This window comes from Mizuhopecten yessoensis, unplaced genomic scaffold (genome assembly GCF_002113885.1).
Source record: "Mizuhopecten yessoensis strain PY_sf001 unplaced genomic scaffold, ASM211388v2 scaffold6459, whole genome shotgun sequence".
Taxonomy (NCBI): Eukaryota; Metazoa; Mollusca; class Bivalvia; order Pectinida; family Pectinidae; genus Mizuhopecten; species Mizuhopecten yessoensis.
In genome coordinates this window covers 228,619-250,755 of record NW_018406560.1, presented here as the reverse complement: position 1 = coordinate 250,755, position 22,137 = coordinate 228,619, and the positions used below count along the sequence as shown (strand labels likewise).

At 40.2% G+C, this 22,137-nt stretch overlaps 1 protein-coding gene across 1 annotated transcript in view; it reads right to left on the bottom strand.

The window, feature by feature from the left end:
* Positions 1-3,331: 3,331 nt before the first annotated feature.
* LOC110452190 (hormonally up-regulated neu tumor-associated kinase-like) overlaps positions 3,332-22,137 on the bottom strand; it is a 96,665-nt gene continuing 77,859 nt past the window's right edge. Inside the window, exon 4 of the mRNA XM_021500560.1 lies at positions 3,332-3,647. Within this exon, the coding sequence (XP_021356235.1) occupies positions 3,332-3,647 (316 nt within the window). The remainder of the gene's footprint in view (positions 3,648-22,137) is intronic.

The following is a 22,137-nucleotide window of genomic DNA, read 5'->3' as shown; positions in this document are numbered from 1 at the left end:
AGAGCTGCACATAAATGTATATTAATGTAACAGGAAAGAGAATAGTGTGCTTTCACCGGGGATTGAACACACGATCCCTAGGTTCCTAGTCAGACGCTCTACCACTGAGCTAAAGGGAAATTCCCTCTAGCTCGAAGCTAGAAGGTGACCTTAATCCTATGTACAATTAGAATCTGCCACATTGTTATTTACCGTCAAATGATGAAGAGGAATACCAAACATCAATAGAAATATGAGGAAAATTATCTAAATGCAGCAAGTCTGCAAATAGCTAGGTATCAGAGGAAGCCAAATCATAACATTTAAACTGAACAAGAAATGAAGATAAGGGTTTCGGAGGAAAAGCATGTAAGAATTTCTGAAATTTGATATGATATGTCAATATTACTATGGTGTACCAGTGAACAGCAGGCTACACTATAATTACATGTATTATCAAGATAACCTCAGGAAAAAAGTACAAGTTTAAAATCTTTAAATAGATGCTTTTCCTGTTGAACAAGCCCATATCTCACGAAAATATGGAAATCTGAACCTGTGTTTTGACCGTGATATAATTATGTAGCATGACCTCTGACCCCTGGGTAGTAAAACATTGGCCGGTAAGGGACACCAGATCCCTAACAGTGTGTAGTGTTTCTGTTCATCCCCCGTACTCAGCATATCACAATGAGTGTTCACGCAGGTTTGGTCCAGGTGAGAAAGTATACCTGTGACCAAACGAAAACAATATCTCGTCCAGGTAAAGAGCTGACGAGGCAACATCTTAATGTGTTACCTGTCAACTCCCTAAGTTTGTTTTAGTCAGGACAAACAGTCAACATGCGGACATCCCATGTCTCAGTTAGGGGCTAACGAGAATTAGGTTTGTAGCTTAAGATTTATTGCAAGCTTTTATATTTTTTATTAAAGTATAAAAGTACAACCACAGACTGGTGCTCCCTGTTCCTTCAACATTAACAGGTAATTGCTTTTGTCTTTTTACCGTGTAGAAATCTTTATTTTACACTTGTTTATTCTGTCGGGCATCATTCTATAACGAGGTTTCACACCTGGTTTTATCACGACTTGTTCCACGATTTACACAATTCTGACGTACCTGTCGACCCTCCCAATTTTGTGGGGAACTCTCCTGATTTGTTCATAATTACATCATATTGTTACATTTGGTATAAGTATAGTTCCTTAGCCTTTCTTTCAAACTGAAATTAAATTAAACTATTGAATAAAACAGCTAAAATAAATGATTTTACAATTCTATTTTGTCATATAGGAATGGCATATAAGTATAACAGAAATCGGCAAATTTTACTCCAAATTTTCTTGCCAATGAAAACTTCAGAAAGTTGATAGGGTCGTGTTGATCCGTACATTACACTCAAACTTTATCCATCCTTTTATCCCGTCATCAATGGCGCTGGGCCACGAAACACAAGTACATCATTGTCAAAATCTCATTATACTTACACATGTCAACATTTTTATTTTATTCTATAAGCTTGTCAATATCATCATTTCCCTCAAATTTTTTCACCTCAAAATTAATGGACCATCTTGGGATTTATTTCTTTTCAGGAACATCCATCAATGTAGAGGTATAATTTGCATAAATAAGACATTTTGTATGAAAGTGAAGCGGAGATCCTGTGTGACCCACAGATGATAAGTTTTCATTGATAAAACCCTACCAGGGCTACAGCTGTCTATCTGCCCAGGGATCTACGCCTGACTTTATCTTCTGTCACTCCTCCATTACACAAACTTATGTAAGATGTTGGTTTTTTTTGTAGGTACACTGAAACAGGAGCACACAACCTTGGTGATGTCACTAAGGTCGTTGATATGTGTAAGTATGTAGTTTGGTATATTGGTATGATAACCCCAAGATGACCTCAGATTTTCGGTATATATAAACTATGTTTAAATCAGGTTCAAAATATGCATTTTGTGTGCCGTGCTGAAACTTGTCACATAACTGTGTCGGGGAATGTTGACAGTACAGGCAGGAATGCACACTGAGCTTTTTAATGACAGCCAGCCTTTTAACTTCTCTGATAAAAAAAAACCCAGACCAATACACTTCTCAAATATAGACTTTAATATAATTTCAACAAAAACAGTATAATTTGTAGATTTCCTGTGCCTGACGACACCAAACAACTTACACTGTTAAGTACATGTATCACTGACAGCCGACGTGCCACGTGCAACTCCGAATTCATTGACGAAAATGACACAAAAAAGCTAAAGGTAAATTGATTACACACAAAACAATAAAATACCCACATCAAAAGAATGATCTCATCCACAGGTGGAAACCTGTGATGCCTTGACAAAAACTATCTAACAAACGTACCTTGTCATTCCAGACCCAAGTTCAAGGCCCCTTCCTAGTAAATGACATACCTGGCCATTCTGGTCTACATATATATATATAGCACAAACCTGCCCTTGGAGCCAGCTTGCTAATGAAGACTCGGACGGATGTCAAAGGTCGACCGCAAAGCTAACCATTGACGGAAATGAAGCAGGAAGCAAGGGAGTGATGGACAGCTGTTGTCATGGGAACAAGGATTTTAGCCAATCGTCATATATATAACAATAGATATAATGGAATAAGTCGCATGTCCTCATGTGGGATCAACCACTTCAAAAACCAATGGATGTGAGACGTCTCGAGTCGTCAGTCTGGCCATCAAGACATCTACATCACTTCATTCTGTCCTTATATTACGGGAGAGACTTCCTCTATATCAATATTGCTAAGTAACAGGGGCGTCAGTAGTAATCAACAGGTAGTTCTCAACAGGTAGATATCACAGGTAATACTCGGACAAACAAGAGGCCCTGTTTTGCTCACCTTATTTAAGCAATCATGGCAAAATATCCTCATTAAACATTACACTGAAAATATTTCCAAACAATGGATCCGTCTCTCAGCAACACCCTTACACTTTTGGGTCCCATCCCTTTGTCCTATAGGGTTCCTCTTTGGAATGGCCTTATCATGACTGTTGAAGTCTGTGGCTCTTTTGGACTATCTGGATGTGACTATGGGATACTGCAGCCCTCTGGGATGACCTGGTTGTGACTCTGGGATACTACACCCCTCTGGAATGGCCTTGTTGTGACTATGGGATACTACAGCCCTTTGGGATCACCTTGTTGTGACTATGGGATACTACAGCCCTCTGGGATGGTGGTGTTGTGACTATGGGATACTACACCCCTCTGGAATGGCCTTGTTGTGACTATGGGATACTACAGCCCTTTGGGATCACCTTGTTGTGACTATGGGATACTACAGTCCTCTGGGATGGTGGTGTTGTGACTATGGGAACTGCAGCCCTTTGGGATCGCCTTGTTGTGACTCTGGGATACTACAGTCCTCTGGGATGGTGGTGTTGTGACTATGGGAACTGCAGCCCTCTGGGATGGCCTTGTTGTGACTCTGGTATACTGAAGCCCTCTGGGATGGTGGTGTTGTGACTCTGGTATACTGCAGCCCTCTGGGATGGCCTTGTTGTGACTCTGGTATACTGAAGCCCTCTGGGATGGCCTTGTTGTGACTCTGGTATACTGAAGCTCTCTGGAATGGCCTTGTCATGACTATGGGATTATGTCCCCTAAAGACTGCTCGACTGTGACTGTGAGGCCAGGGTCAATGAGTTAGTAGTTATCAATACCTACTGCTTCAACACTTGTGAGACTTTCCCAGTCAAGGTCATACAAGTAGTGAAAACATTCCCATTAAACTCATCATTATCCAGCTTTGGAAATTAAAATACTGATAAATATGTTTAAATGACATCTGAGTCATTTTTATCCCATTTCATTTCATCCATCAGCCAAAATTAGATTTTTCTATCGCTCTTTTTCTAATTACTCAAGCCTAAAAGAAGGACATGAAATTCATATTAAATGGAATATGACATTCTGATGGTCTGATAGGCCTATCTACAACTTACACATTAATCTGTCCTTCCAGAAGTTCTTCAGAAGAATTTCAGTGAAGTGTCTATTAGAAAAATAGCGTCCAATCAGTCAGCATGCATCAGAAACCTTCACCACACGAGTGCCAACTTTTAGTTCCAGATTAAAAATTAAGCAATTTCAACAAAAATTTAATCAAATTTGGAAGGAAGAAGGAAATTATATAGATGATATATTAGAAAGGCAAAGGTGAGTAATATGTAGAAGTGATTTGGTGGAGAGGTTTTAAATCCCTCCCATCTGTATCAGAGTGTCAGGGATGTCGAGAGCTGATGCATATCTGTACTGGAAGTTTCCTAACCCAATGAGTTCGTACCTGTTAACCAGGTGAGAATTACCAACAGGTAAACAGTACAATGATCTTTTATGGAAATTAATAAACAGGTTAAAATATAATATAAAGCAGGTGAGTTGAATGGATACTAAACCATGACTAGTGCTAAGTTTGCCAGTCTAGGTACTAAGTTCTTATATATCATAAGGTCACTGGGAAGTCTAACTAGTGATAGAGAAATGGGTCATTGTGGACTTGAGTAAGTCTAGTGATGCAGGACTAGGTCACTGTGGATTTGTGTAAGTCTAGTGATATAGGACTAAGTCACTGTGGAGTTAATAAGTAAGTCTTATGAACAGAGATAGTAGGATGGGTTTTTTAGTGTTGGCAAGTGAGATATTGTGTCCAAATCAGTAGAGGGTACAGTGCTGGCCAGTGAGAGATTGAGCCAGAAATAGTAAAGAGTACAGTGCTGGCCATGGCCAGTGAGAGATTGAGTCAGAAATAGTGGAGAGTACAGTGCTTGCCAGTGGGAGATTGAGCCAGGGAGAGTGGAGAGTACAGTGCTGGCCAGTGAGAGATTGAGTCAGGGACAGTGGAGAGTACAGTGCTGGCCAGTGAGAGATTGAGTCAGAAATAGTAAAGAGTACAGTGCTGGCCAGTGAGAGATTGATCCAGAAATAGTAAAGAGTACAGTGCTTGCCAGTGAGAGATTGAGTCAGAAATAGTAAAGATTACAGTGCTGGCCAGTGAGAGATTGATCCAGAAATAGTAAAGAGTACAGTGCTTGACAGTGAGAGATTGAGTCAGAAATAGTAAAGAGTACAGTGCTTGCCAGTGGGAGATTGAGCCAGGGATAGTGGAGAGTACAGTGCTGGCCAGTGAGAGATTGAGCCAGAAATAGTAGAGAGTACAGTGCTGGCCAGTGAGAGATTGAGTCAGAAATAGTGGAGAGTACAGTGCTGGCCAGTGGGAGATTGAGTCAGAAATAGTATAGAGTACAGTGCTGGCCAGTGGGAGATTGAGCCAGGAATAGTGGAGAGTACAGTGCTGGCCAGTGAGAGATTGAGCCAGGGATAGTGGAGAGTACAGTGCTGGCCAGTTAGAGATTGAGCCAGAAATAGTAGAGAGTACAGTGCTGGCCAGTGGGAGATTGAGCCAGGGATAGTGGAGAGTACAGTGCTGGCCAGTGGGAGATTGAGCCAGGGATAGTGATGAGTACAGTGCTGGCCGGTGGGAGATTGAGTCAGAAATAGTGGAGGGTACAGTGCTGGCCAGTGGGAGATTGAGCCAGGGATAGTAGAGAGTACAGTGCTGGCAAGAATAAAGTCATGTTTAATTGTGCTTGCCTCTATTTTCAGGTAAACAAAATATTCATTAAGAGAATGGCATTGTCATAGCTACATGATTGTAATGTACAACACAAAGAGTTAATCATGTCTAGCCAAGATTAATACCTGTATGCTAACAAAACCCTTTTTTTCTATTTTCCTAATCATTAAGTATTTAAAAAAATATTTCAAGTAAGTATATTTCCTTATTTTTTTTGATATTCAAGGTGTATTCTACGAAACCCAATCAAATTAGTGCCGCGGTATAGAGTGACACGGCTATCTCCAACATCTTATTTACTCCATCTCACAACCCGCTAGGCATTGTGCACTGTTTATTGTTTGTTAGTCTCAATACTTTGAAAGGCAAGTGACCCCAAAAATCAGGGCCCTCCCAACAACAGTTTGATCTACCAGTTGCACGAGATATAGGAGTTTTAAAATGTTTCAGTTTTGTGAACAGGACCCTGATGTGCTGACTCGTGTTTTTCTCCAGAAGGGCTTTAGAACTAGTCACACAGACAAGATATAACATGCTTTCATACAGTCAAAATAATCAAATTCAAAATGGCATGGTGTATCAACTTTCCTTTGCTGCTATATTGATGGATCAAATCATTGTGAGCAGGGTCATTATAATTGTCTGGGAGACAGGTCCCCCCCCCCCCAACTCATAGTTGTCTGGGAGACAGTCTCTCCCCTCCCATCAATAGTGTCCATAGCATCCCCAACTCCCGGGACTGAACCTGGCTCATCAGTCTTAACCATAATACATAGTCCTCGTATACCACTACCTGTCCTTCTCAGTCTAATTCTCCATCTGTGTCTGCAATTTAACCCATTCACCCCTAAAGTCACATTTTAACCTTACCAAATTGAAGACTTAGCAAAGTCAGTTTAGATATGCAGGAGTGAATGAGTTCAAAAACATGTAACTACCAACAACATTGTTTTTAAACTTTCTCCTCTTTTTCTTCATAATTAATTGTTCATGCTCCATTTTATTTGGATGAATTTTTTCCCTTTGCAGCAACATTAAGCAAGTTACCACTCTTTTCTCCCCAATATCCCAGGCCCCTCCTTACTGGGGTTTCCTCCCCTTTCCAGTACAAATTAGTAACCCCCATACTATTTCTAATAACCTACACCCCTCCTTACTGGGGTAGATCACCAGTGAAATTAATTAAGCTACGTTTTTTTTCAAATCACCCATATCCCTCCCCTTAGCAGTAGTATTTTGTTAATTCATTCACCCCTGACTTTTCATAATGAACTATTCCAACCTATGAATTGGAAGAGTTCAAATATGTCTTCAGGGGTGAATCTTTTTTCCCCAACACCTCATGCCCCTCCTTAATGGGATGGATTACCTCCCCTTGGCAGTGCCATTACTGAGTGTGATGTACTATTGAAACACACGACCACTAATAGTGTTAAGTTGCTTTTACCAGTAAAACAAACCCCCAAATTAGAAACCAGAGGCATCACGATATAGACTGGAGCAGTGATAGACACGACCCTAATGGTCACCATTAACTGGCGGCCATTTAATGACAACATATACAGTTCTAGTCAGTGCGATATACTCTGTGTACACAACAAATATGTGGAAACATGCCATGCTGGTTTTACTTAATTCAGGCTTCAATAATCCATTTGATCTAACTTTGCACTGCAAGTTTCACCCAGAAGAGCCAAGCCATTACGCCTGTTGAAAATAGACACAGATCAATGTGTCCCGACAATGTCTGATTCAAGAAATAGGATTCCAATATTATTGCAGCCAACAGGGATGAAAAGTTTTTTTTATTAAATATCAATTAATATCATATTACAGTTATCAGCTGATTTGTTTGGACAGCGTCTATCACAGACTAGTCAACTTGAGAGCAATATAATCACACACTAGTCAGTGTGAAAGTAATAGAATATCACACTAGTCAGTGTGAGAGTAATAGAATATCATGCTAATCAGTGTGAGAGTAATAGAATCACACACTAGTCAGTGGGAAAGTAATAGAATATCACACTAGTCAGTGGGAAAGTAATAGAATATCACACTAGTCAGTGTGAGAGAAATAGAATCGCACACTAGACAGTGGGAGAGTAATAAAATCACACACTAGCTAGTGTATGAGTAATAGAATCACACACTAGTCAGTGTGAGAGTAATAGAATCGCACACTAGACAGTGGGAGAGTAATAAAATCACACACTAGCTAGTGTATGAGTAATAGAATCACACACTAGTCAGTGTGAGAGGAATAGAATCACACACTAATCAGTGGGAGAGTAATAGAATCACACACTAGTCAGTGGGAAAGTAATATAATATCACACTAGTCAGTGTGAGAGTAATAGAATATCATGCTAATCAGTGTGAGAGTAATAGAATCACACACTAGTCAGTGGGAAAGTAATAGAATCACACACTAGTCAGTGTGAGAGTAATAGAATCGCACACTAGACAGTGGGAGAGTAATAAAATCATACACTAGTTAGTGTATGAGTAATAGAATCACACACTAGTCAGTGTGAGAGGAATAGAATCACACACTAATCAGTGGGAGAGTAATAGAATCACACACTAGTCAGTGTGAGAGTAATAAAATCACACACAAGTCAGTGTGAGAGTGATAGAATATCACAATAGTTTGCTTAAAAGTTTATGATCTCAATCAAATGGATAAGTTTTACAACAACAGGAATAAGATGTCTCTAATTTCCATTTCATTGTCAGACTTTCCATTGCTCCTGTTGTTAGGGTTACATTTACAGGTTCTTTATAAATAGTTTTCACTATAAATTACAGATGATATAGAAGAAGGTTTTGTTTTCAAGATGGAATATATCATAATAGACATCATGTCCATCAAAAACTGCCAGAAAAGTACATCCAATTCATGTCACTGTTTGTACTGCATAGGAAGTTTGAAGAGTGTTAAAGAAATGGAATTAGTCCCAGGTTCCCAGGCACCCAGTCCCTATAGTGTCAGATGTACCCAGTCAGCCTCCGCAACTACAGGCAGGAAACTGAGGAGGGGGAGTGGTTGAGTAATATTACTTATGATATCACTTGCCCCTGATTCACATGAGAACCACGGAGATGAGGAAGTGTACTTATTATGCCAGCAATCCTGTTTTGATCACACATGAAAGACATAACGGAGGTGTGTAATGTTTCTTTAATGTCTGTGGTGTTGATCAACACCATGTACGGTGACCTGCTCACCCCAGGATAATCAATGGGGCCTCTCCACATCACAAGGAAGGGTCGGTCCAAAGTGGAACCAGAGGGGTGCAGGTGTTTGCCATAATGAAACAGCACAAAATCTAATACAGGTTCTGGTCTGTAATCAGCAACACCCTTTTGGATATCATGATTGATGCTGGCCAGTCTGTCCGATTTACACCACTGACCTGGTGTAATTGTTTTTGAATAGAAGTCCTGACCTGTTTCCAATTTCCCAGTGGACTCAGAATTTCTCTTCAATAAGTAGACAGTTCCCACCTGCTTACCCAGGTAAGGTTACATCGTAGAGGGATAGCTTCACATGTTCAGGGATAATAAATTATCACCATGTCATCTAGTCACAAGATTTGCTCATTTTTTCATGCCTGGTCCTCCCCACCCAGCCTATGGACCTTGTGACCACCCTTAGTCCCACACATTCGGCCAACCCTGTCAAGTGTGATCTCCTACTTACCACATATCTACCCATTCAACAATACCACTCTATATTTGTTTAAAACAACATACTGTTTAAAAGTAACAAAAAACCTATCATTTTCCTGTTAAGTGTTGTGTATCTACGGAGTAACGGGTAGTGGTTCACTTACAGGCTTGGTTAATCATTCACCCCTGAAGACACATTTGAACTCTTCCAATGCAAAGGTCGGAATAGTTCATTATGAAATTTCAGGGGCGAATAAGTTAAGTAGAATTATACATGCCTGCTGGAGTAAAGCAAAATAATACATGTACTTATATACCTAGACGACTCTTGTCTTATCCCCGAAATCTGCTAATCTTTGGCTCTGACAATCTCAGATACCAACCAGAGCAAATCTCGTTATCTTAACGGTCCTTTGTGGAATATATTTCTAACATGCAATTGACTTGGCAGTCTAGAAAACAAACAAAACCTTTAATCAGGTGAAAAGTCTGATTACTGTAATGACTTTACACACACATCCCCTATATATACACAGGTGAAACTATTAGTAATGTAATAACTCATGATTGATAAAAAGCCAACCGGCTCAATGGCTCTACCATAAACATTTACTGTCCCATGTTGCTGTGTCCACAATAATTATTATAGATCTACAAGCGACGCTCTGTATCAGGTTTCCTCTACAATTTACCAATAACCTCCCATTAGCTTTGTAAACTCACATCGTTCTAATAGTACCAATCACACTGGCACATTTTCCCCCTATTGGTGTTTTTTTCCCCAAATATTTTAGTATAAGATAAGTTTGTTTAACTTGTGAATGCCTAACAGCTTGATGTCAGTCAATGTATGGCCATTCATATCCTCATTAAATTCTGGCCAATGCATGCACCAGTATGGCCTGCCTTCTAGGTCTCAAAGGTACACACCTGGCTAGTGATGTACAGGTGACAGAGTTCTCACAGGTACACACCTGGTCAGTGATGTACAGGTGCCAGAGTTCTCACAGGTACACACCTGGCTAGTGATGTACAGGTGACAGTATTCTCACAGGTACACACCTGGTCAGTGATGTACAGGTGACAGAGTTCTCACAGGTGCACCCCTGGTCAGTGATGTACAGGTAACAGAATTCTCACAGTTACTCACCTGGTCAGTGATGTAAAGGTAACATCATTCTCACAGGTACACACCTGGTCAATGATGTACAGGTGACAATATTCTCACAGTTACACACCTGGTCAGTCATGTACAGGTGACAGAGTTCTCACAGGGTGATGTAAAGGTAACATCATTCTCACAGGTACACACCTGGTCAATGATGTACAGGTGACAATATTCTCACAGTTACACACCTGGTCAGTCATGTACAGGTGACAGAGTTCTCACAGGGTGATGTAAAGGTAACATCATTCTCACAGGTACACACCTGGTCAATGATGTACAGGTGACAATATTCTCACAGTTACACACCTGGTCAGTCATGTACAGGTGACAGAGTTCTCACAGGGTGATGTAAAGGTAACATCATTCTCACAGGTACACACCTGGTCAATGATGTACAGGTGACAGTATTCTCACAGTTACACACCTGGTCAGTGATGTAAAGGTCACAGAATTCTTACAGTTACACACCTGGTCAGTGATGTACAGGTGACAGTATTCTCACAGTTACACCCCTGGTCAGTGATGTAAAGGTAACAGAATTATCACAGTTAAACACCTGGTCAGTGATGTAAAGGTAACAGAATTATCACAGTTAAACACCTGGTCAGTGATGTAAAGGTAACAGAATTCTCACCGTTACACACCTGGTCAATGATGTACAGGTGACAGTTTTCTCACAGTTCCACACCTTCACAGTTACACACCTTCACAGTTACACACCTGCTCAGTGATATACTTGTGAGAAGATTCCCCTTCTTTCTGTATTCCCCTCTCCCAGGTGACAGTATTCTCACAGGTACACACCTGGTCAGTGATGTACAGGTGACAGTATTCTCACAGGGACACACCTGGTCAGTGATGTACAGGTGACAGAGTTCTCACAGGTACACACCTGGTCAGTGATGTACAGGTAACAGAATTCTCACAGTTACACACCTAGTCAGTGATGTACAAGTGACATAATTCTCACAGGTACACACCTGGTCAATGATGTACAGGTGACAGAATTCTCACAGTTACACACCTGGTCAATGATGTACAGGTGACAGAATTCTCACAGTTACACACCTGGTCAATGATGTACAGGTGACAGTTTTCTCACAGTTACACACCTTCACAGTTACACACCTTCACAGTTACACACCTGCTCAGTGATGTACTTGTGAGAAGATTCCCCTTCTTTCTGTATTCCCCTCTCCAATTTCCCCCCTCTACCTTCCCCTTTCTACCTTCCCCTTTCTACCTTCCCCTCTCTACTTCCCATTTCTACCTTCCCCTCTCTATCTTCCCCTCTCTACCTTCCCCTTTCTACCTTCCCCTCTCTACCTTCCCATTTCTACCTTCCCCTTTCTACCTTCCCCTCTCTACCTTCCCCTTTCTACCTTCCCCTCTCTACCTTCCTCTTTTTACCTTCCCCTCTCTACCTTCCCCTCTCTTCCTTCCCCTTTCTACCTTCCCCTTTCTACCTTCCCCTCGTCATTAAACATGGGTTACTTTTTTATACATGTACCCTTTTGTTCCTATTCCAGCGACTGACTACATACCTCGTCTGATGATTTATTTATTTAAGCAAGTAAAAATAGATAGACTGCTGCCTCCAGGTGAGCTTTCTCACCTTTTTACATAATGATTAGGGAGGAGTTGCCTCCCCTTCCTAGTCAGACATAATGACTTGTTTGTCGTGACGGCCTCAGGTGTACCTCGATCTATATACATGCACATTAACACCTTTTTTTGCTTACATGCTGTTTATGAATTTGAGTAAGCACTAAACAAATCATTTAAATCTACAAACTAATGTGACAGTCATTCTTCTTACTGATCTTTCCCCTCCATAAACCTCGGCAGTTAGCGACATCACCAATAGCACAGTTATTTTTTAATATGCACTAGCAATAAAGAGTCTGCCGTGTTTGCCCCGGAGGAGATGATTATATTTGTGTAATTTAGTGGCGACAGATATGTAATAGAGGATGTGAGAACCGTACAGAGTAGACCGTTGACAAGTCCTAAACTAACCGTAAATGAGCAACATCAATTAACATCTACTCATACACATTATATCACTCGGAACAATAATGACCTGTTATCTGTTCTATAGACCCACAAAACACATGGATAACCTGCTAGTGAGCCAAAGAGGGTATAACAGGTAGCGACCCAGTAAAACACAGCATGCTGCCATACTTACACCCAACATGATTACAGATCTTCCTTATGACATGCCTTATGATAGAGGAAAACAAAAGTTGGACACAAAGGACTTTTAAACGGTGTAAGACAGGACCAATATCTACAAATCCTGTGTCCTTGTTTCTATCTGTAAACTCTTCAATGATGTAAATATTTTTACATTTTTCTGCATTTAGTTAAGTATTGGGTAGGGTTTTATATAAGTTGCTATTTGCAGTATATCATGGTTTTAACCTTGTCAGTAGGAACTAAATGAACTATAGGTATAGTTTGATAGGGGTATAAGCTGATGCTTACATTACCCTTATGACAATTCTCAGAAATCTATACAATTTCACCACACCAAGACTTTAAACATTCGAATGACTGACCTGACATGACGGGTAGTTTTGGACAAGACAATAAGCCTTCCCGTTAAACGATATAAACACTGTGAGGGTGTACTATAGGACTCGCTCTGGAGATTTTATCTGCTATAATTGGAGCTACCCCAACTGATTCTAAACCTTTTGTGACATAACTGATTCTAACAAGTAAAAAACTTTTAAGTATTGACATACTGCAAGTCAGATTATTTTTGTGAAATATGTCGATTCATCGTAAATGTGGAATCATCAACAGTATTTCACAAAAATAATCTGACTTGCAGTATGCATGTCATGCTTAAAAGGTTATTTTCTTGTGATAATTAGTTTCACAACCCCTTATAATTCAGGAGACATTAATTAATTCAAGCAAACAAACTAGATTTCAAGCATACAGACTGGAAAATGAGTAATCCTTTCTTATGACATGCAAGACAATGGGGTTTACAATACACATGTATATCAGTTTAAAGAGCTTATAAAGGTCAGAAAAATGAATCATAAATTGCATAAAAAAAGGATTAAATTGTATGTTTCCAAGAATTCCGGTCATAATTTTTTCATTTATTTTCACTTAAAATAGCTCTACAGACATGGAGAAAGAGTAAGCTTTAAGACAAGGTACCTATACATACATAGAGTAAGCTATAGACAAGTTACATATACATACATAGAGTAAGCTACAGACAAGGTACCTATACATACAAAGAGTAAGCTTTTAGACAATGTACCAGGCCTACACATACATAGAGTAAGCTTTTAGACAACGTACCTATACATACATAGAGTAAGCTATAGATAAGGTACCTATACATACATAGAGTAAGCTACAGACAAGGTACCTATACATACATAGAGTAAGATTTAAGACAAGGTACCTATACATACAAAGAGTAAGCTTTTAGACAAGTTACCTATACATACATAGAGTAATCTATAGACAAGGTACCTATACATACATAGAGTAAGATTTAAGACAAGGTACCTATACATACAAAGAGTAAGCTTTTAGACAATGTACCAGGCCTACACATACATAGAGTAAGCTTTTAGACAATGTACCTATACATACATAGAGTAACCTATAGCAAAGGTACCTATACATACAAAGAGGAAGCTTTTAGACAATGTACCTATACATAGATAGAGTAAGCTATAGACAAGGTCCCTATACATACATAGAGTCAGCTATAGACAAGGTACATATACATACATGGAGTAAGCTTTCACACAATGTACCTATACATAGATAGAGTAAGCTATAGACAAGGGACCTACACATACATAGAGTAACCTATAGCAAAGGTACCTATACATACATAGAATAAGCTATAGACAAGTTACCTACACATACATAGAGTAACCTATAGCAAAGGTACCTATACATACAAAGAGTAAGCATTTAGACAATGTACCAGGCCTACACATACATAGAGTAATTTTTCAGGCAATGGGCCTACACATACATAGAGTAAGCCTTCAGACAATGTACCTAGCCATACATAGAGTAAGCTACAGACAATGTACCTACACATTCATAGAGTAAGCTTTCAGGCAAGGTACCTACACATACATAGAGCAAGCTATAGACAAGGTACCTACACATACATAGAGTAATTTTTCAGGCAATGGGCCTACACATACATAGAGTAACCTATAGCAAAGGTACCTATACATACACAGAGTAAGCTATAGACAAGTTACCTATACATACATAGAATAAGCTATAGACAAGGTACATATACATACATAGAGTAACCTATAGCAAAGGTACCTATACATACACAGAGTAAGCTATAGACAAGTTACCTATACATACATAGAATAAGCTATAGACAAGTTACCTACACATACATAGAGCAAGCTATAGACAAGGTACCTACAGATACATAGAGGAAGCTTTAAGACAAGGTACCTATACACACATAGAGTAAGCTATAGACAAGGGACCTACACATACATAGAGCAAGCTATAGACAAGGTACATATACATACATAGAGTAACCTATAGCAAAGGTACCTATACATACATAGAGGAAGCTTTAAGACAAGGTACCTATACACACATAGAGTAAGCTATAGACAAGGTACCTATACATACATAGAGTAAGCTACAGACAATGTACCTACACATTCATAGAGTAAGCTTTCAGACAATGTACCTACACATACATAGAGTAAGCTTTTAGACAATGGTCCTACACAAACATAGAGTAAGCTTTCAGACAAGGTACCTATACATACATAGAGTAAGCTACAGACAAGGTACCTATACATACATAGAGTAAGCTTTCAGACAATGGGCCTACATATACATAGAGTAAGCTTTCAGGCAAGGTACCTACACATACATAGAGTAAGCTTTCAGACAATGGGCCTACACAAACATAGAGTAAGCTTTCAGACAAGGTACCTATACATACATAGAGTAATTTTTCAGGCAATGGGCCTACACATACATAGAGTAAGCTTTCAGACAATGGGCCTACACATACATAGAGTAAGCTTTCAGACAATGGGCTTACACATACATAGAGTAAGCTTTCAGACAATGGGCCTACACATACATAGAGTAATTTTTCAGGCAATGGGCCTACACATACATAGAGTAAGCTTTCAGACAATGGGCCTACACATACATAGAGTAAGCTTTCAGACAATGGGCTTACACATACATAGAGTAAGCTTTCAGACAATGGGCCTACACATACATAGAGTAATTTTTCAGGCAATGGGCCTACACATACATAGAGTAAGCTTTCAGACAATGGGCCTACACATACATAGAGTAAGCTTTCAGACAATGGGCTTACACATACATAGAGTAAGCTTTCAGACAATGGGCCTACACATACATAGAGTAATTTTTCAGGCAATGGGCCTACACATACATAGAGTAAGCTTTCAGACAATGGGCCTACACATACATAGAGTAAGCTTTCAGACAATGGGCTTACACATACATAGAGTAAGCTTTCAGACAATGGGCCTACACATACATAGAGTAATTTTTCAGGCAATGGGCCTACACATACATAGAGTAAGCTTTCAGACAATGGGCCTACACATACATAGAGTAAGCTTTCAGACAATGGGCTTACACATACATAGAGTAAGCTTTCAGGCAATGGGCCTACACATACATAAGCAGAAATCAAAGAACCAGGCAAACCAATTTACAAGCAGGAATGATGAAGCAGCTATATGGCCCAAGGGAAGCATTAGCTCGCCTAGCTCTCTGCCAGACTCTCCACACATCAGTAACCTACACGCTGAGGCTTTCTCTACATATGTACCCTACAAACTGAGGCGCTCCTCAAGTCAGGACCATACAAACTGAGGTGTTCTCCCAGACAGGACCACACAAACCGAGGCGCTCATCAAGTCAGGACCATACAAACCGAGGCGCTCCTCAAGTCAGGACCATACAAACCGAGGCGCTCCTCAAGTCAGGACCATACAAACTGAGGTGTTCTCCCAGACAGGACCATACAAACCGAGGCGCTCCTCAAGTCAGGACCATACAAACCGAGGCGCTCCTCAAGTCAGGACCATACAAAGAAACCTGTCCATTCTGTCCAGAAATAAGAAACCTGTCCAAATTGTCCAGCAATAAGAACCTTTCCATTCTGTCCAGAAATAGAAAACCTGCCCAAACTGTCCAGGAATAGGAACCTGTCCAAACTGTTTAGAAATAGGAAACCTGTCCATTCTGTCCAGAAATAATAAACCTGCCCAAACTGTCAGGAAATAGAAAACCTGCCCAAACTGTTTAGAAATAGGAACCTGTCCATTCTGTCCAGAAATAATAAACCTGCCCAAACTGTCAGGAAATAGAAAACCTGCCCGAAGGGTCCAGGAATCTGATATAGTTGTAAGATGCTACACATACATGACCATCATGCTTTTGGCATATTTTAACACTGTCTGGATACCCACTCACTGCTTGATTCCCTTACCACACAGTATGGAAGCTTTCTACAACATGATGGATTGCTGAGGCTTATAAACCCTACAGGACCGAAACCTCCGCCAAGAAAACCAAGAAATAGGGCTCCATTATGTATAGTCATCATATATCTTGATTTGTTGTCAATTCTGAAACACATTTCGATGGTGCAATGACCTCTAGACCATAGCTGGTGTCCCATAGGTCTGAGACTCCAGCAAGGTATCTCAATTTTTCGCTTCCGCCTGCTTCTTTAGTCATGTATAAAGCAAGGCAGTGATGATCACAGCAACAGTTTATGTATCTTTCAAAGGACTGGATCATGACAATTTACACAACCAATACTATCCACAAGTAGATTATTTATAAAACATCGTAACACAGGTGGTTATAAGACAGGTGGTTATAAGACAGGTGGTTAGGTGGTTATAAGACAGGTGGTTATAATACAGGTGGTTATCAGACAGGCAGTTAGGTGGTTATAAGACAGGTGGTTATAAGACAGGTGGTTATAAGACAGGTGGTTATCAAACAGGCGGTTAGGTGGTTATAAGACAGGTGGTTATAAGACAGGTGGTTATAAGATAGGTGGTTATAAGACAGGTGGTTATAAGACAGGTGGTTATAAGACAGGCGGTTATAAGATAGGTGGTTATAAGACAGGTGGTTATAAGACAGGTAGTTATAGGACAGGTTGTTGTAGGACACAAGGTTATAAGACAGGTGGTTATAAGACAGGTAGTTATAAGACAGGATGTTGTAGGACACAAGGTTACAAGATAGGTGGTTATAAGACAGGTGGTTATAAGACATGTAGTTATAAGACAGGTTGTTGTAGGACACAAGGTTATAAGACAGGTGGTTATAAGACATGTTGTTGTAGGACACAAGGTTATAAGACAGGTGGTTATAAGATAGGTGGTTATAAGACAGGTGGTTATAAGATAGGTGGTTATATCAAGACAGGTAGTCTGAAATGATTGGTATAGAAAATAATATGCCCACAGAAATATGTGTCTTATAGAGGTAGTTTTTCCTGTTACCCTTGCTGTCAACTCAACATAACATAAAACAAAAACAGAAATATTGCTGATAAACAGACAGCTGTATTTGTGTATATCCTGTGTACATTAATCATAGGATGACAAGGCATGTTTGTCATAACAGTTACAATGGCACCTCGTCTCACCTCTGTTACGCCCAGGTGTACACTATAGAATGGCAGTGGGGCACCTGTTACAGAGATGGTAATGTACATTGACCCCTGAACCCGACTCACCCTATTTCCCTACCCCGCACAATACTCCCATGTACACTGGTGACAACAAATCGATAACACTGACCCCTGACCCTAACCCTGACCCACCCTATTTCCCTACCCCTCACGTTACTCCCATGTACACTAGTGACAACAACAACCCAGTGACACTGGCTCCTGACCCCTGATCTCTGAACCTGACCACTGACCCACATTATGTCCCTACCCCTCACACACCGGAGACAACAACAAACCAGTGACACTGACCCCTGACCCCTGAACCTGACCACTGATGACCCACCTTATGTCCCTACCCCTCACACTGCTCCCATTTACACTGGTGACAGAGCCCCACAAATAGGGAGAAATACATGTGACATCTGTCACTAAATAAATCCTCAGTGGTAAATGTTGATGTCAATTAAGAGAAGACGCATGTGAAAGTTCATCAATGACGTATTCTGTCGACTTGGGTCCCTGTCCACCTGCCCGTTAATTAGCCAGATATTGATACACATCATAATGTTACCAGCTCTATTATAGCATTGATATATACAGCCAGACCTGTGTTAACAGACCACCTGTGTTAACAAACCACCTGTGTTAACAGACCACCTGTGTTAACAGACCAGCTGTGTCATAACAGACCAGCTGTGTTAACAGACCACCTGTTTAACAAACCACCTGTGTTAACAAACCACCTGTGTTAACAAACCACCTGTGTTAACAGACCACCTGTGTTAACAAACCACCTGTGTTAACAAACCACCTGTGTTAACAGACCACCTGTGTTAACAAACTACCTGTGTTAACAAACCACCTGTGTGGCAATTCAAAAAGTGGTCTCTTATCGCTACACTAGGGAACATTGAGAGTGGTCTAGCTGTTAATACAGATCTATTTCCCAACCAATTCGCTACACTAGGGAACATAGAGAGTGATCTGTTAATACAGATCTATTTCCCAACCAATTTGCTACACTAGGGAACATTGAGGGCGGTCTCTTCAGGGTCCTTGTCCCACTGCACTGTGGATTGCGTAAATTTAACTTTCGTTTGGATATGACTGGAGCACAATTGGGCCAGAACCTTCCCATTGATGGCTAACATGTAGCTCAATTGGTTAAAGCATAGTATAACAATCTGAAGTCAAACATTCAAATCTTGGGCTGAATTTTTTCAACCCAGAACACTGTTTTTGATTATATTTGTATATTTCCTCTTTTCTATTTCTCATAACAGTCCGGCAATTATTTTTTTCAATAAATGATTTATCAAAGATATAGTCATGCCAGTTACTACAGTTGCTACAATTTTTGACAGTGGTACGGGGATCCTTAACCCAGAAGATCTATGAGAGGTGGTTGTACGAACAGGTTTAAGTTTACATTGTCAACAGCACATGATGTCTCTGCTCTTAACCCTTTCACCACTGTAAATCATAATGGACTCATCCATATCAACACATGGTAGAGTCTACTAAAGTTACATAGGGCTGAAAGGGTTAAACATATTTTTATTTAACACATTAGCATCAAATATGTAAGTCAGATCAGTTTGTTTTCCTTACCAACATCCAGCTGTCAAGGGTAATGATTGTTTCGGTATTGATACTGTGCCATTGTCCTATAGACCCGCAATGAGGCAGAACCCTAGGGTGATTGACCCAGGAGATGGATCGGTTGGTATCATTATGGTGATAAACCCAGTTTTTGCTGGACTTAACATGGGGGTGTGCCGAGAATACACTGACATGACTTTCTTGGTCCATTGGAGATGTCGATACAGGCAGGTTCCTATCCACATAATTCCATTGGACCGGCACAATTCAGAATGGAAGCTTGTTGACTAACACAGTTGTTTTACAAAGAATGAGCTATCAAGGTAGAATAGATGTAATACAACATCAGTACTGTGTAAACATCCAGTTCTTTTCTCATAAAACATAACATTTTGAAGAAAGAAATCGAAACTAAAGAATTATTTTCTGTACTCTTTATATATTCAACAAAAATGAAAATCCTGTAAATTATTTGAATTGAATACAGACTTTTTAAATATCTCAATTTTTTTATGACTTTATCAATATCAAGTCCCCAGTAGCAAGTACTTGTAAGACCTTGTTGAATATCAAGTGAGCAGTTAATATCAAGCCACCAGTTACAAGACCTTGTCAGACCTTGTTAAACATAATGTCATAGTTACAAGGAAGCTTGTAGCCCTGGTTAACAACGTAGCTTGGTAAGTGAGAATGGCATTGATGTGGCATGATGTACTGTAATGGGAAAGAGACGGGCCGAATGTGACACTAGAGTGATAATAGGGTGACATTTAGTGCCAGTTATCAAGGTGACAGAAATATCTTCACTACCCTACACCATTAGGTCACACGTCGACTGGAGCTGGTGCTATCCTCCTCTGTCACCTCGACTACAGAATGGTTACTAAGGACACTATGTCCTCTCCAGACCTTCACAACTATCGGCGACTATCAGATGACAGATGAGGAAGTGACAAATGGGATCAAACCACAGACAACTCTAGTCTGCTTTCTGGTGCCTGTTTCCTAGGCAACCAGGCCAAAATGATATTGTATTGTGTCTATCATTCCGTGGCCGTTTTAGCCACTCACTACTGATTGTTTCCTCTCAAACATCTGCAGGCTCTAGAATTGGATCTTCTAAGAGTTGCAAAATTTGCTTTACGGAAATTATGGAAAAATTACATGAATTGGGTCCCAGTAGGATTGCAAGAAATAATGGAAAAAGGACGGCATTGGAGGAGTAGTAAGCTATACAGTTTGGTGTGCGTTAGAAGGCAGACTAAAAGTCCTGATATAACTGCTACCATTTACTGGTCATCACCCATCTATCTACGCAAACCATCCCTACACATGCAAGCACATGCGTCCCTCTGCAGTCCTCCTTAATTGATACATTGTCCAATCAGCTCTCAAGTCAGGACAAAAACTCCCTTATCTCCTCAGCCTTTGTTTGATGCCAAATTTCCATGGTCCTTCTTTTGCATGATACTATACTGTAACCATTATACTGTGGAGAAACGATAACAATGGTAAATTGGTTGTAAGAGTAGTAAGACTAGCATTGGATTAGCCTTAATGTACAAACAGTCAATTTTTGTATTACCTTCTATCCAACTCATGGTCCCAGTTTTTTTATAAATCAAATTTAAAACCCTGGTACAAAATATCATCTGCCTGTTAGAGTTGTCATGTGAAACGCTGGAGAGGTGCTTCACGCCATATTAGCTCCAATTTTTACATACACCGGTAAAAAACGGTAATAGACATTCTCGAAACATCCTTACATTGTGTCTAGAAAGAGAAATAGTTGTTTAGCATGAATGTGTGATGTAACTGATATACATTTCAGTGAATGACGTCACATATTCATTTCGTATTCTGCTTGAATTTACTTACTGTCAAACATTTGAATAATAAGAATGAATTTGCCCCTATCCCCACCTGCCAACCCCGATCACAAACACACACACACATAACCCTTACTCCTATGTAACAGGTAGCTACATTGTAACAGCCCCCTCCCATCCTCCACCCCCTCCTTTGTATGACCCCTCCGCCTCCCCCTCCCGCACATGATCCTTTCTCTTATGTAACAGGTATTCACATAGTGTTAAAGATGTGCATTGATTAGGTTGCCTTACAAGCATCAAATGTAGGGAATTTCTCTTTAGCTCAGCGGCAGAGCATCGGGCTGGAGAGCCAAGGGTCACGGGTTCGAGCCCCAGCGATGGCAATATCTTTATCATTATTCCTTGTCCTACTACATATTGTAACATCTACCCATATCCCTTTCTTTGTATGACCCCCCTACTTTGTGTGACCCCTCCCCCCTTACTTTGTGTGACCCCTCCCCCCTACTTTGTGTGACCCCTCCCCCCTACTTTGTAT